General features: G+C 42.7%; 1 protein-coding gene across 1 annotated transcript in view; it reads left to right on the top strand.

The window, feature by feature from the left end:
* zbtb16a (zinc finger and BTB domain containing 16a) overlaps window positions 1-9,607 on the top strand; it is a gene marked incomplete at its 3' end in the record, with an annotated part of 153,915 nt that extends 144,308 nt beyond the window's left edge. The window contains exons 6-7 of the mRNA XM_080509229.1: window positions 4,051-4,221; window positions 9,378-9,607. Coding sequence (XP_080365355.1) covers window positions 4,051-4,221; window positions 9,378-9,607 — 401 coding nt within the window. The remainder of the gene's footprint in view (window positions 1-4,050; window positions 4,222-9,377) is intronic.
* Between the last annotated feature and the right edge of the window lie 7,975 nt (window positions 9,608-17,582).

Genomic DNA, 17,582 nt, shown 5'->3' on the forward strand with positions numbered 1-17,582 from the left:
ATGAACACGCCCCGTGTGCCCGTGGGCACAGGCACCCTCAGCGGCCCTTTGGGGTGTCAAAGGAGGTGATGAGGGAGGGGAGGGGAGGGGGGTCAGGAGACGCAGGTGGCGCTGCTCGGGGGCACCCTTGGGTTCACTCACCATGCTGTGGTTCCACCTCAATGTGCCGGGTCCTCATCTGTGGCGTTTCCCTGCCATGTGGTCACACCAGAGAACGAGGGAGAGGGAAACAAGAGCAGAAAAGCAAGCAAGGAATCAAGGAAGTGAGAGATATGGGGGGGGCGCAGAGAAAAGAAATGGGAGCGAGGGAGGGATGAAGTAATTGTAGCAGATTTGGGATGGACAGAGGACATGTCCCCATTATTCTGTAGGCCCCGTGAGAATATCCTGACAAAATGAAGTCCTGTCTGCTCCTTTACATCCTCACAATGTGATTATAGAGTTGTGTCTGATTTATTTAAAGCTCTGCACTGCAACTTTGCACTCTGGCGTCCCCGAGTGGCAGCAGGAGATAGGCATGCTGTGTATCCCAGGGTGTATCCGGATGCATGAGTTGAACTGCAACTGTTGTGTGTGTCGTTTTTTGGGGGGATTTTTTTTACCACTCTGTTTATCTCGTCCTTGGCCGATACCAGAGAGCCTTGTATTAAATTTATGTGGGTCTCCATTTTCCCAGTGAGAAATTCAAAATGTGGACGTGTGTTTCGATATTGTACATAACAAGCATTGGTGGTTGCAGCATCATTTCAGGAGAATTAAAGGTTTGTGCTTGGTTGTTTTCTTGTTGTTGATATGTAGGTTATTATGATTAACTCTTCTAAGATGACGAAATGATTGTATCAATTGAGAAAAGTATTTTGTTTGAGAGTTTTGTAACTTCATTATGTATAGAATCCGACACCCAGGAGTTCTAACTTTAAGATTACTCCAAATCAGTGCAAAATATTTTAACTACAAGACCCACATTATAGCTTCAGGTAAAGTGAAGGCTAAATGACACTGGGTTCATTTGATTCGATACATCTGAATTTGTTTTGGTGTAAGGAGACAGACACAAAAGGAAAAAAATGCAAGATTTATTCTAGGATATCCACGTGTTTTGATGTATTTTCCAACACAAAGACGCAGAAAACCTCTCTCCTATCAGGTCTGGGTTTTTGATGATCAGACGTTCACACAGCAACAGGACATTAAGCGTAAATAACCCTCCATAGGCCTCCTCTGAGTATTAGCATCCCACTCGCTGGTCTGATCGCGGGCCCTAATTAAAGGCAGGTGAATCTGAGCTCAATTATTATTCTTGCTGCGTCGCGCGAGCCCACCGAGCGCCGTGATGGATTGTGATCTCTGCTGTGGTTGAAACGCTAGAAAGAGCACAATGTCTTACAGCGGGAGCCACTGATAACTTCATGCAGACAAATAAAGACTGTCACTTTTATTGATTTTTACCCAGCCCCCACCGCCGCCGCCATATACACCCACATCCCCTGCTCCATCCCTGTCTCAGTTTTATCCTTCCCTCCGTCTCACCCCTCCATCCCCATCCTTCCCTTTTAAATAGGAATGCATCCAACATCGCAAGCCACTGAAAATGCCTCCCACCATAAAAGTATTGCATACGAACCCCCCAAACAAAACAAAATGTGCTCAGAATTCCAAAAAACATATCCACTGTCCACCTTTGTTTTGCCTCTCCTCCTAAATAAATCAACCACATGCATGAACACTGTATGTACATACATGAAGTCCTAAATAAGATATGCACGATGGAAGTGAAATTGTCTCTTAACAGTGGGGCAGCGGTAGCGGCACATAACGAGAAATGCAATTTATTCCCTGGCACGTTGCTGCTTGGACAGGCAGATAATGAAAGGCATAGGTCATTGATGGCGACTTAAACCTGCAGCGCTAGAGTGAAATACATTAATAAATATCCACAACATTACTTGGCTGGAGAGTGTAACACTGGCGGGGGGGGGGGGGGGGGGGGGGGGAGCAAATGACGCAAGAAGCAGCTCCTCATCAAACACAGGAATACAATTAGACTTTGGACTGCTGGTGAGAGGCTCCTGCAAATCATAATATCCCTGATCATTGACATCTGAATATCCATTACAGCTGCCCTGTGGGAACCAGTGCTGTGGCATCCTGTGACGCCCGTTATCATTTTCCTTTCTGATGGCACGCGCACTATTCGCCACATCTGAATAAGACTGATGTCTCAGGATGGAAATGTGATTCTGTGTAAATACGAAGGAAGAAAACAATCACCTGCTGCGAAAGGATTAGACAGGAGGAGAGGTATGAATAGAAGCAGCCAGCATCTAGCCAGCGAGAGTCGATGTGTATGTGAAGTGCATATTTGAAGGCTGATATGCATTTGTCTAAATTTGTCATTTCCACTTTAAGTGGCTGTCATTTGACCGTGACTTGAACACTTTGACAAACTAAATTGTTCAACAATGTTTTTAATATGAAGTTGGGAAATAGTTCACATAGCAGTGATCAAGGTTGTGATGACATTTTCCACTCCTCAAACTGCAAAATTACATCAGCCAAAGCCAAAGGCAACACTTTCATTTGCAGTGCTCTGCTGGCCTCAGAGTACTGTGTCTGAATAGAAGTGTTTGAATCCTTTTAAGTTTCTATTTTGAGATTTTGCTCCGTAAAAGTGGCCTGTGGGAGAGGCCTTACAAGTAAACTGTGTTCACTTAGAATAGTCTTACTCAACCTGGGGTTGTGGCCTTCAGGAGACACTAAAGATCACAGGAAAGGCTTTTTGTTGACAAAATTAGATATGCACATGTTGGGGGGGATAAAAAGGAAAAATGTATAAAAAGATACTTTCCACAATGTCAAGCAAACCTGTGATGGAGATGAGAGTTGGTGTCAAACTTTACTTGCAGGCATATTTGTGGGCTCGAGGGAAAAGAAGGTGGAAAAGCACAGCCTGTATACAGCTGAAAGCCTGTATACTGTTTTTGTCATATAATGGACGTTAAAGAAGTTGGCTTGTTGATGGGCGTTTGCTGATGACTTTTGGGGGACTACCACTCGCAACCAGCATCCTTCTCATCAGCCATGCTCATCATAATTCTCATTTCAATTTTTGCTTTGGTCATTTTTGAGCTTTATAAAGTGATGATGATAATATTTTATCTCAATAAAGTAATATCATGATGCTGTTCAGCAGTATATTACAATATAATATAACATGGAATTTGTATGTTTCCTGTTTTGATTTACACAACTGGAAAAAAAATGGAAATAATTAGATTTATTTTTTCTTCAAAATGCATAAACTATTTCCTCAAGATTACTTTAATCCTAAAATAATTATCTGTTCATGGTTATAGTAAATATACTTAGGCTCTATAAGTATTTATCATGAACATTTACCGGATCACCCTTATTACCGGTACTGTAGAAAAACAGTTCCCAACAGATAAGGACCAATGAAACGCTGCCACCACAACTCCTTTTGACAGGCTTCATAAAGCAACTATCTTGTTAAACTCGGATGAAATTGAGAAAATAGTGTACTTGGACTTCAAGGCTTTCAAAAAAAAAAAAACTATTCTGGGAGGATAATACATTTTGTGATGACAATCTGGGCTCATTATTCTAGTTTTGTCCCATCACTCAGGTTATCCATTAGTGCATGGTGACACTGGGACTGCATGGTCAATAATACATCTCATGGCCGGTAAACAGCCATGACAGGCTACAATTATTTAAGGCTTTACACAAAGCAAAACAACGACGCGGGTGATTTGTGGAGCAAGACAAAAGATGGGTTATATTTGTCTGCTTGTATTAAATCCTTTAAGTGTACATCCATTAAGACATAATGTGCGTTGTTCTCACACTGTGCATTACCCGAGGAAACAAATAATCAGATACACCACTCTGTAATGTGTGTCATTCTTTTGGTCTTGCATCGGTCTACAGTGCAAACTATTATGCACAACTACAACTCGTTGTTTTTGTCTCGTTGCATGGGGCTTTTTGATTAAATCAATTTTCTTTCTTTGTCTTCCCGCATTACAGCAGGGGACCACCCATTCGAGTGCGAGTTCTGCGGGAGCTGCTTCCGAGATGAGAGCACACTGAAGGGCCACAAGCGCATCCACACTGGGGAGAAGCCCTACGAATGTAACGGCTGCGGGAAGAAGTTCAGCCTCAAGCACCAGCTGGAAACCCACTACCGAGTGCACACAGGTACGAAATACACAATGGGTCCAACTGGGAGGAGAGAGAAACATGCTCGGGGGGGAGATTTTGTCCACTGTTGCTCTCGATGTCGATCATCAAAAACGCTGCGAATATTTTCGCTGTGTACTCTTTTCTGAACTGCAGCAGTGGGTTAAATCTTGACCTTGAGCTTAGGGGACCTGAGTTTCACTAAAATAAGTCTTGGGTGTAAGTTGCGGTGATCTGCTGCGATCTGTAAATGTGAGCGGCTGAATAGTCACCTTCGGGTAAACTTGAAAGCTGTTTAGTATTTCAGGATATTGATATAAAAATATTTCGCATTGTACCTCTAATTTATGGTGATGTTCTTGCTTGCAGGGTATGTTTTGCATAACTTTTTGTAAAATTGTTAAATATTAATACCAACATCAGTTCAAACATGCAGTCAGATTCTATCTATGGGCGTTACGGATGCTTTCGCAGTGTAGAGATGAGGCGTGCGGAAACATACTGATGCAGGATATGGAGCCTGTTAGAGGACCCTGTTGTAGGAAATCCGAGTTGCAAGGCACAGACCAGACCAGATGAATATCTCTGTTGCTGTGATACAGTAGATGAATGTCTCAGAAGACTTTGTATTGATCCCAGTATATTTAGAGCCCCATAAAGATGTTGACACAGTGATAAGCTGGGTGCCCTGGAGAATGAGTGCATGCTTACCAGACTGAGTGAGGATACCACGAATGCTCACCAGGATGGGCACACGGCCAAGGCTTTATGCTTCCTCACCATCTCTTTTTCGCTTGACACACGCACACGCACACACACATACACACACACACACACACAGCAGCATGCGCCCATCTCCCATTCAATAAGCCAGCTGTTAAGCCACACTATCAAGGCAGCCTGTCCAATAATTGGCTCCCCCCCGTCCACCCTTTTCCCCTTTTGTGTGGGGGAGGGGGGCTTTGCGTTAAGCCGGAGAGCAACAGCAGATAACAAGAGCAAGTGACAAGCTCACAGTCAAAGGCCACCTCGTACAAAAGAGGGCTGCTTGATGAATCATCGACATCGGCAACCAAACCCCCACCCCACACACACACACACACACACACCTCAACCGCTTCTCTGCACACATCCCAAATGCCAATGCCAGATCAATACCTGGGCCCCATTTGCAATTCATTATTAGCTGGTTATTTGAAGTAGTCCTGTTTACAGTCTGGTTATCAATATCAGCATCATGCAGGTGTCCACACTGTTGCAAGAGAAATACACGCCGACTTGCAACCTCGTGTGAGCGCTTATTGGCAAAAAAGGCACCGTGACCCATTCCCCTTTGGAGGTCAAGGTTAACCAGGGCTTCGAGAGAAGCGAGCCGACCGTGCGACGGAGGCACGGCGATGCCCGCTTCTTGCCAGCCGCTCTGTGTGTGCGAGGCTCCAGCTGAAAGGTGACAGCGAGCGGCGGGGCCAGATCACTTCCGACAGCTCATTTCAAATGCCATTGGTAAAGGTCAGCATTTACATGTCTAATTTGCGTCTGCCGGCTGGAGCGCTGGTGGATTATTCCCTGCCATCACTCAAATCATTAGCACGTTTAGGATGGCCGGCGTTGCTGAATTGAAATGTGCCCCCTTGATGGCGCAGCCCCCCGCAGAAAGAAAGCCGCTCTGCACTTTGATTTACGACACTTTCAAGACTCCCCTGTTAAAAAAAGCTGTGTTTTATATGATACACCATGGATCAGTTAATAAGCATAGACTGGGAGATTTTACTCCTTTGTCTTTTAAGTTTAGCGAGTGATTAATTTCTATGAACAACTAATTTTGTTTTGTTTCTTTTCTTAAAGCATGCATTTTTAGACCTTGATGTGAAAATGAATAAACTATGTGATGACGTCTTTGGTTAAAGTTCAAGCTATATTTAAACTTGTAACAGGTGCTACTGTATATTTTGAGGTTTATTGAGCCTTAAGAAAAAGCCTCTTGTTGTGGGAAGGTCTGTGGATGCCTAGCGGTTGGAAAAGTGACTAGAAAAGCACAGGTTTAAATCCCACTACTGACAAGCTACCACTGTGCGTCCATAAACAAGGCCCTCCAACCCCCCAGCGGCCAATTACTTCAAGTCTGTGCAGTTTGGGTTAAATATGAAGATGGTTTAAATTGAAAGAAATATTTTTCCCAAGTAACATGATTGACTGGGTAACTAAGGCTCAGTTGGTAGAGCATGTCGACCCTCATTTCTCAAATGCATGGATGACCAACCATGAAACTGGAGTGCCTTAGTACCGTTCTGCAAAATGTACTCGATGTCCTCATAATCCGATTTGAGAAAAACATAGCTCAAATTTTGGAGTTCCATGTCCCAAAAGCCAGAGTCCGTGTCCGGGGATCGGGTCGTCGAGGCCCCTGCCGTCGACTGCCACCCAATCCACACTGCACCCGACCCCTACGGCAGCCTCTGTGGGTGGTGGGTCCACAGGAGGATGAGGAAGAGGGGCCCGCGTCGTCCCTTCGGGCTGAGCCCGGCCGAGTCCCGCGGGCAAGAACGCGGCCACCAGGCACTCGCGTGCGAGCCTCCACCCCGGGCCTGGCTCCAGAGTGTGGCCCCGGCTGCGCCAAAACTGGGCACAGAATCTCATCTCTGCTATTTGCGGATGATGTGGTTCTGTTGGCCCCATCAAGCCTGGATCTCCAGCGTGCACTGACACTGTTCGCAGCCGAGTGTGAAGCAGCTGGGATGAGGATCAGCACCTCTAAATCCGAGGCCATGGTTCTCGACCGGAAAAAGGTGGCTTGCCCCCTCCAGGTCGGTGGAGTGCCCTTGTCCCAAGTGGAGGAGTTTAAGTATCTTGGGGTCTTGTTCACGAGTGGGGGAAAGATGGAGCGTGAGATCGACAGGCGGATCGGTGCAGCGTCTGCAGTTATGCGGACGTTGTATCGGTCCGTCGTGGTGAAGAAGGAGCTGAGCCAAAAAGCGAAGCTCTCGATTTACCGGTCGATCTTCGTTCCTACCCTCACCTATGGTCATGAACTATGGGTCATGGCCGAAAGAACGAGATCCCGGATACAAGCGGCTGAAATGAGCTTCCTCCGTAGGGTGGCTGGGCGTACCCTTAGAGATAGGGTGAGGAGCTCAGTCACCAGGGAGGAGCTCGGAGTAGAGCCGCTGCTCCTCCACATCGAGAGGAGCCAGCTGAGGTGGCTCGGGCATCTATTTCGGATGCCCCCCGGACGCCTCCCGAGGGAGGTGTTTTGGGCATGTCCCTCCGGTAGGAGGCCTCGGGGCAGACCCAGGACACGCTGGAGGGACTATGTCTCTCGGCTGGCCTGGGAACGCCTTGGGGTGCCACCGGAGGAGCTGGAGGAAGTGTCTGGGGCGAGGGAAGTCTGGGCAACTTTGCTCAGACTGCTGCCTCCGCGACCCGGCCCCGGATAAAGCGGTAGCCAATGGATGGATGGATGGAAATTTTGGAGTTTTCCTACAGGTGCTGTGTGGGGAGAAAAAAAAGCATAGATTTCTCCTCCTACTATGATTGGCTATAGGTTTCAAGCATTGTGCAACTTACTGAGTAAATGTCAGTTCAAAAATCCCAGTTCACTGCTGCATTTTCAGTACAACAATGACATTTAAAGGATTTCTATCCCCCGGTCCACCCGATTGCTGATTATTTAGATGGACCTAAACTGTTTCTGTGTCGACGACTTCCCTCAGAGGTGAACAAACTCTGCAGTTTGCTTTTCCTCATCCTTCTCTTTTCAGCACGACCAATTACAGAAGGCAGTTGGACTGACTTTAAAGAGTTAGTCTTTGTCTTTTTCTGCTTCTCAGGAAACTATTGGGATTTGTCTTTCTTTCTTTTTTTTTGTCAAGCTGTGCCGTCTGATATTGGCTTCCAATGCTGAAATGACAAAGTCACCGTCCAACCTGTTTTAGCATGTAAAGCATGCGTGTTCATCTATACGTGACACACACATAGGTTTTCTGCACATTTGAGTGCATACCCGCATGCAGTGTTAACACATCTTTAGTGAAAGTAAAAGGGGCTCATTTACAACCCGTGTAACTGTCACACTGCTTGTGTTTCTCGTCACGTCGGACACGGTTTTAGTGATGTTCCCTTTGCGTCGTTTCTTTTATAGGTCATTCTGTGCGAAATCAGCAGAGGCCTCCCAGCTGACCAAGGCAGTTTAATCCTCCTTTGGTTTTGGGAAAGACATTGGCGCTGTGTTTAAAACTCTTCCCACTGACACTATATCTCCTCTGTTTGATTACATTGCTATTTGCAAAATTGAAGGAGAAAACCTGAAAGCAGTGTTTAAATCCTAACTTATCCATTTAGTTTGAGCTATTGAGGCTCTGTTAAATGTATGTTTTAAATGATAATTGATTCCTTTTATTTGGTAAAAAACACTAAAAGTAATGTGGCCATATCATTAGAGTGGCTTGATATTTGATTGAGATTGTTCAGGATTAAATTCTTGTCAATTTACTTCCAAGGGGCATATAAATTCAACTAAACAGTTTTATGAGATACAAGGAGTGCAGGATGAGTCATTAGTCATTTGACAAAGTTTTAAAGTGAGAAAATGTTTTAATCTGGCAGAAATGTTTTCAGCAGATATTGAACAAATCAGTTCATAATTATCTAATAAATCCCAAACAAAAAGTATCATGATGTTTGTTTACATTATTAGGTCTTTAAACAATGTGGGCTTTTTTTTTCATTACTACCACAGAATCTCTCATTTAAACTGTAGGTCTCAATATTATTTTTTCATCTAGATGCATTTTTATTTGTATAAAGCATTAAAATGTCAAACTTTTAATGTGATTCTGTGCAAAGATTTGGGGTATGAAAATGCTATCTGTATAGAAGGTTTAACAGGAAACACTAAAAAGCCAAAAATGTCAAACATTTGTATGAAAATAAAGGATCCACAGTTTATTAATTTTTTTAAGGAAATGTTTAACAATTTGTACGCTGTATTTATTGTGCAATGATCCCATTTGCATGAAATGTAAAGCTACTAGTGATCTGTCATAATTTCTGCACCAAATGCTGTTTTTTGTTAAACAGACACATAAAGCTCGGTTGTATCATTGTTCCTGAAAGACGCTAAGATCCGTCAGACGCTCACACCGCTGTTGTCTTCGTCCCCGCCCTGTCGTCCTCAGGTGAGAAGCCATTCGAGTGCAAGCTGTGCCACCAGCGATCCAGGGACTACTCGGCCATGATCAAGCACCTGCGCACCCACAATGGCGCTTCGCCCTACCAATGCACCATCTGCCTGGAGTACTGCCCCAGCCTGTCAGCCATGCAGAAGCACATGAAAGGCCACAAGCCAGAAGACATCCCCCCAGACTGGCGCATAGAGAAGACCTATTTGTACCTCTGCTATGTCTGAGAGCAGGGAAGTGAATGAAGATGGTGGGTACGTTGAAGGGTGGGGTGGGGTGGGGTGGGTGGGATGGTTGATGAGAGGTAAGGGGAATGTAGAAGAGCAGATAGGTGATATGGGTGTTGACAACAGAGGAATGTCAACGGCAAGAGACTGGAAAGCAAGAGGAGTTTGTTATCTAATTTCTTTTTTCTTTTCATGCAAAGGCTGCGATGGCAACGGGGTGAAAGGGTGGTGATGGTGGGGCGAGAAAAAAAAAATCTCAGAAGAGAGAGGGCATGGACAAAGAGAGAGAGAGAGGGAGAGAGAGAGCGAGAGAGAGACTCTCCACCATTGTTCGGATTCACCGGGTCATTCACTACATCTGCAACCGTGTGTGTTTGTTTCGGGTCATTTAACGCAGTGTCGTAAAGCAAACACGCCGCACGGAAATGACGCTTTGGATGCTGCTGCCACAGTGGTGACAGACACAGATTCTCAAGGGCTATCTGAACCTGCACACCCGTCCAAACAGCAACCCCACCTCTCTAGCCATTTAGTTGTTTTGTTTCATGATTTCATCCTGGTATTTCGCTTACATTCAGTACCAGTTGAGGGAGCAGAGAGATCCTACAGGCTTGCGCGTCAGCTATTTTGTCCACATACTATAAACATACATCTTGTGGAAATATGGACATATTTTCATATGCAATGTACAAATCTAAGAAACGGATGCTTCAGAGGATGAATTAATTCTCTTGGGCTCTTTCGGTTGCACATTGCAGATGTATGCGTTTTGTCACTTTGACCCAGCAGTAAGCACGGACCCCCTCCACCTCCCAGTTTTCACAGGAATCTGCTAGTCAAGCTGTCCACACACAAAATCCTTCAGATCAGAGCGGTGGCAGTGCAATAGCCCCTGAGAATCCGCAGCAGAGCCTGCAGGCTTATGCAGTAGATGAGGCAGTTGAACTGGACCAGTGGGCGCGTTGAAATACTGCAAACTGGGCAACCGTTGAGGAGGGATACGCTACGCGCTGCTTTTTCATTGGGAGCCTCCCAAGTTCTCTCAGTCGTCTTCCTGGGTCTGAATCTCCGTCGGATCGGGGCTGGAGAAGGTTTCGAGTCACCACGGTCTCCTCGCGGCTCTCCGCAGAGAGCCGAATGCATCACCTTTCTCCCCTCCCCCCCCATATATTGTTAGCTCCGCATCATAGTTTATCTCAGCTTTGTTGCACAGGTTAAACAAATCACGACAACAGTCTCTGTTTGATGGCGGCAAGGTATATACATTTTTTTTCATGAACTCATAACTAGCTTTTACAGTACCGCAGCATTAAACCCAGCCTAATCGCCGATCCAGCAGAAGATAACCGGACTCTTCTTTATCTGTGTACATTTTACCGGATGACTGCCATTATCTCACACTAATGTTGATCCACGCAAACTGACTCATAAACACGCTGACCACATCAGATCGATCCTTTCACCACAGCGATGGAGCAAGGAAGTTTGGGGATGTGACGTCTGGGGAGAGGGAGCCGGGGTGTTGGAATGCTTGCTGTCCGTGGGAGTCCTGTGACTTTGACTGCTAAGTAGTGAATGTTGAAGAAGAAGTGCTGGGAATGCCTTAGCTGCACACACCGTCTCGCTCGTCGAGGGTGTGGAAGTTTGAAGACTGTTATATGGTGTCAAAAAAAAACAAAACAACAAAAGAAATACATGAATGTGAAAGCCTGCAAGCCGGGTTCATTCAAGGCTGTAACAAAATACATATGTCAGCAGGTTAATGCTGCCTTTCGGTCAAACGTTGGGAAGCCCGTAACTCGATACTCTTAGAAGTTGCCAACTTTTCCAAGAGAGTTTCAAACAGGAGGAACATCGAAATTGGTAATAGCTCACACCTTGCAGGATCTTCCTCTTCTGCATTTCCATTAAGTGCCACAATCTCATTGGAGTTTGAGGAAATGAGCAAGTGGAGCACGCCAGCCTACTGGCATCCTGTGCAGAGTTTGCATGTTGTCCCAACTTTCTCCCACATTCAAAGATATTCATGTTAATTTGTGACTCCAAATTATCCACAGGTGGCAATTTACATGCAAGATAATGTGTCTGTGTGTTTGCTGGTGTAGTTCGCCTATATCACCAATTATCATTTCCAACGCCCTGTAAACCCTCAGCTGGACAAAGCAGGTGTGGACGATGGAAGAATGGAATATCAGCATTTGTGAAAGTTTAAACAAAAACTCTTCCAACAACCAAAACTCTTGCAGTTCCCAAAGTTTCTGAAATGCAGCATTAACCCTGCTGTGTCATGTACTGGTACTGTGGTTGAACAATAAGGCTTTATTGAACATCACTGCATGTCGCAGTCTTATCTGGAAGATCACATATCCAAAATGGCCGGTGAGGGGGGGGTTCAAAAAAACGGGGTGGGAAATCACTGATCGGACAAGACACAGCCCTGCAGCTCAGGGGGGGCGACCAATAAGACGACAGAATAAATCAACTCTTTCTGTGGTTTTGTCCCTGCACTTCGTCTCTCTCGTGTCCCGTTGTTGTTATTATTGATCTTGAGTTTGATCTCAACACATCGTACTTGAATTACCTCGTTTTTTGTTTTTTTTTGTGACCTCATGTTTGCTTGTGTATTTTAATATTCCCTTTTGTTTCTTTTTTTTTTGTGTGTGTTCACAAGTGTATGCAGAAAAGATGCATTGCAAGGACGATGATGCAGTGTGTACGCAGAAAAAAATTAAGTGCCACATTGAAGAGATTTGTCTTTTTTTTTTTTTTTTTTCTAATGTGTATTTCTTTGTGCATTACTTGTTACCAAACTTGGTATTATTAACCCTGCTTGTTAAAGAGCTGGAAAGGTTTGGTCATGTTATAAAAGCTACCTCTAAGTTGTTTATTGTTTTTTTTGTTTTGTTTATTTCTTGGCAAAAGCACATTTTTTTTGTGTGTGTGTTTGTGTTTTGCATTTTATTTTGTCATTGCTACTTCATCTCATGCTTTTTATTTTCTTCAAAAAGTTGATTTATGATTGTTTTTGAGTAAATTGTAAATACAAGGGTAAGAGATATCAAACTTAGAGGTTGACAGGATGAGAAAAGTCATGCAAGTGGAGGTTTTCTCTCCTCTTATTGTCTCCCCCTGCACCTCCAACCACAGAAGAGCAGAGAAAAAGAAAAAAGAAAAAAAAGCAATTTTGAAGCCTTAAGTGATGAGTAAGAGGGATACGGCGGATAAAGCGGAAGTACCATTGCTTTTTAAAGAGGGTTTAAAAACAAGAAATGAAACTTGAAAATATGTGAATAGAATTGTAGTTTTATAATGTGAAAAAGCAAGAGAGAAAAAAAAACAGTAGGTTCGCCACAAACACTGAACCGCTCCGGACAGGTCATCATGTTTGCAGTAATGCAGAAAGCGTTGGACAATTGGAACTGCAAGTGGTAATCAAACAAAATAACAACAACAACAACAAAAAAACAGGAAAAACCATGAGGTTAAAAATAGATTATCTCAGAGGACGAGTTCTTCTGAGAAATGAGTGTATTCCTGAACAAGAGCCAACAGAGGCAATTTGATATATAAAAATTGTGATATTTTTGTATTCAGTGTCGGTCCTTTTTCCATTTGTGGAGGGTTACAGCAGGGCACAAATATTTGTATTTTTTTTTTTTTTTTTACACTTTTGTTTTTCATTTGTTTCTTTTATCTGGGTGTGAATCATTTTTGCCTTGCTCCTCTTTGATATTGTTGGACAAAAAAACGTGTGTGAACATATTGTAATAATAAGTGTTGCTTTTTCTGGATGTCAATTGCATTGTAGGTGAAGGACTAAATCTTACCCGCCACAAAAATTTTATGAGTGTGTGTATGTGACAAAGTTTAGAAAAGAGATTCAAAAAAAAAAAAAAAAAGTAAAAAAAAAAAAAAAAAAGATGATAAAATATGGGGTGGCAGGCGGATGCTGCCAAACCGACCAATTAGTACTTGTCATTCACAATTTTTCAATCAAACTTGACTGTCAACATATTTTTTGTTTTGTTTTTGTACTTGAAAAAAAAAAAAGAAGGGATGGCATGTCCCATGGTGTCTTGCCATTTTATTCTCAAACACTGTGAGCTGAGGGGGTCTTTTTTTCACCCTCATACAAAATATCCACCCACTATAATAATAATAACAATAATAATAAATACCCACGGTTCAGTCTGAACACCACAATGCAAGACCTGTGCAGTCACATTATTCCTATCATCGTCCTCTGAATGTTTTCTACTTTTTGTGGGTGAAAGAGTGTCAAAGAGTGTGTATCAGTGAGTTTGTGTGTGTGTGTGTGTGTGTGTGTGTGTGTGTGTGTGTGTGTGTGTGTGTGTGCGTGCGTGTGTATTTGTGGAAAAATGCACTAATCAGATCAGATACAAAATAAAATGATATTCTATGCCACTTTTTTTCTGTTGGAAAAAAATATATATATACATTGGCATCGATATAGTTCTTCCCTCAGTGTTCCTCCGATGTTTCTGTACTATCTTTGTGCCTAAAAATGGAAATTGTTCAACAAAAATATCCATCTATATCTGCTTAGTTTCTGTATTTTCAGAAGAAAATAAAAATGGTGTCTCCAGCACCCAAGGGATGTCATGACGCTCGAAAATGACCTGATTATAATTTTTTTCTTACAAATCCTGAACAGAGCAGGGTTGGGGGGGGTTTTTTTTCTTCTTTTTTTTTTCCAAGAACTGCAAAAAACCCTCGGTGCTATTGAAATAGCAACTGGGGATTCTGCATTCACTTATTTTTCTAAGGCCAAACTCTGTGATTGGCTAACAAAAGCATTTATTTCGCCACATGAAAACAAAGATTGTGGACACTTTGCTGAAATTGAGACTGGATGCAATGTGGAGAAACCTTTGGGAAATGATTTGTGAAATTGTCTCTTTTCCAAGCAACCCCCCCCCAAAAAAAAGATGCTTTTCTGCTCCAGATTCTCTTTTGTTTTAGTTTGTCAGCAACAGGTTTGCTGTTGGGAAACCTAAAAAAAACAAAAAAATTTAAGGGTAGTTGGCACAACGGTGTTTCCCTACTGCTTTATTTCAGTTTTCTTGAAGTACTTTTTCTCTTTTTTTTTTTTTTTTACTCTCTACAAATGCATTTATAAAAAGAGGGATGTTGAATTCGTCTGAGAGGAATCATGGCATCCCTGGAGCTGGCACTCTGTGTTTTGGTGTGGTGTTTCTAGAACAAAGTAGCCATTTCATGCAGTGTTGCAATGCATGTGCCATCGAGGTCTAGACTAAAATTGTTTGAGTAACAAAGCACCAAGACATTGTATTTTTTTATATTAGCACTGAGGACCAATTGCCCTGTCGGACCAAGCATAACAAAGCTTTTTATGTAACAAAGCTTTTCTCTCTCTCTCTGTCTCTCTCTCTCTGTCACTCTCTCTCTGTCTGTCTTTCCCTGGCTTGTCTGTGCTACTTCTCTCCTCCATTGTCGTGACAGCACAAGTGCCAGTCAAGTTGCTCTGTATTAAGAAAATAGTGTTTTTATTATGATTTGAATTGTTATAGTTTTTGTCTACCTCAGCACCTAATCTTAGCCTAATCTTAGAAGGTGCCCAATTATTATTTTTTTATTTTTCTTTATTTTTTTGTGTTCTCTTATTGTTGTCGGTTGTGTAATTTTTTTTTTGAATTTGCATTAGAGCTTTGCAAAGGTCCTTTGTCTTTTCCAGCGACAACGTGCTATTTTTTTTTTCCCTGTGGCAGTATGTTTCCTGTTGAGCTGTGCCACCAATCTATAGCCACCGTCTGTTGATATAGAGGTTGTTCTCTCTTTTTTTTGTTTCTTTCCATGTAGAATCAGACACATCTCTTTGTAACATTTCAGTGTTCTCTGATGGAGTGTGAAAAAAAATAAAAGATTTAATGCTGCAGGTCCTCTTCTCCATGTTGTCAATAAAGTCAATGTTGTGCCTTTAATAGTGAAAAAATACAAAGAATTTTTTTTTTCTTACATCCTCCTAATAATAGATTGTTTTTTGTAGTGGATTTTTTGTATTTTTATTTATGACTCTCATGATAAAAGTCAAATCATGATGTATCCTTTCAATCTGCAGTAGGAAAAAAAAAATAAAACTTGGACTTTATCTTGTTTGTCTTAGCCGTCTTTCGGGCTCACAGTTTATTTGATGAATTTTTAAAAGACCTGATTAAAATAGGATTAAAAATGATTTTGTCGCTGTGTGCATGAAATCTATAGGATTTTACAAGTTTTTTTATAGAATATTTCAAACAATTTTCTTGATAACCTGCCTAAAACCCTCTGAAAAGGCATCATAATGAGAATATATATGGTTTCGGGCCATTTGGAGTTTGCATGTTCTCCCTGTGCGTGTGTGTGTTTTCACCCACAGTACTATGCGAGTGTGTTTTTACTCTGATGGACTAGCGACGTGTTCAGGGTGTAATCCGCCTTCTACTACTGTCAGCCGAATCAGTGTAGAAGATGGATTGATAATGTGCCTGCGTTTAAAACTGCCTGCCAGCTGAAATATAAATAACATAAATTGTTAGTATTGGATTGGCAATGCCGTAAACTGCTCTCTTTCAGCCCGGGGCGGCTGTGGCTCAGCCGGTTGAGTGGGTCCTGTTCTTGATACCCCCCCACCCCCCGTGCATGTGTCAAAGTGCCCTTGAACCCCGAGTTTCTCCCATGGTGGTCGGGCATCTTGCATGGCAGCTGTGATTTGACATGTGAAATATATTCTGAAAGATAATCAACATTTTGTCTAAGAACACAATTATCTTGCTTGATAATGACTTTTGGAAATATCAAAAATATCTGCAAAAAAAAAACTATGTGAAAACTGGCTTGGTGAAACGTGAGTGAAAACATCTAAAATTGTGAGGCAGCAAACATAAACCATGGATTTACTTTTTAAACATTTTCCTGAATATCCTGCTTGTAGCCTGCGGGATCTCTCAGCTGGCTGTTTAAAGCTCTCTGAACATCAGTGTCATATTTTTTAGTATTTTTGTCAATTAACTTAAAAAAGATTTTTAAAAAATCAAAACCTGCCTAGTATTGTGCACATTATGAATTTTCCTGCCATAACCTATCCAGGTATGGACTCCATTTGACCTCTCAAGGTGTCCTGTGACACATGACACAAAGTTAACATGATTGTAATATTCTTGTTTAATTTATCAATTTGAAAAATAAAAAAAACAGTCATGTTTTGATCTCAAAGACAAATGTTTCTTGTAAAGCTGGTTAAGAGATAAAATTCAACACGGTATCTAATGTCATCCAGTCCGTTTACTCTTGTGACACAACTTTAAGCCCGGTCATGTACTGAGCCACTCTGGGGGACTCGTTGCCACAAAAACACATCGAAAAATAACCAGGATTTCTGTTAAACACGTCACGCCAGAGTGTTGGTGTGGGAATGAGAGTTAACACCCCACCCTAACAGATTAGAGCTAGAGCAAGAATGACTCAACATTCATTGTCTAACACAGAGTGGTGGTTTAAGTACTTGAAGTTGGAAGGTGTGTCCTCCATCGTTGGGACTTGTTTGACATCCCACAGATGCTCGAGAGGATTGAAATCTGTGGAGTTTGAAGGCAACTTGCCTATTGTTGGTGGCAAACATCAGCATGGGCTTTGCATTGTGCAGTCCAATACATTTCCATGAGAAAAGGGTTAGGGTTAGGGTTTCTAACTGTTCTAATGCAGCAGTTTTTGAGCTCCGGTAGCTCGCCTTCGCTCAACATGCGACTTTGTTCCTTTCCTTGATAGAAACTGATCGCTGCAGAACAGGAAGACTGCACAAGCGCTGCGGTTCTGGAGATTTTCTATCCCACTCTTCTCACCATCACAATCTTGCTCAAAGCATTTTCCTGCTCCTAACACATCAACCCTGAAGACTAAATTTCCACTTCCACTGCTCAGGATATCCCACCCAAAGACAGGCCCCATGATAAAAAAG

Source organism: Blennius ocellaris (genome assembly GCF_963422515.1).
Source record: "Blennius ocellaris genome assembly, chromosome: 14".
In the NCBI taxonomy this organism is placed as follows: Eukaryota; Metazoa; Chordata; class Actinopteri; order Blenniiformes; family Blenniidae; genus Blennius; species Blennius ocellaris.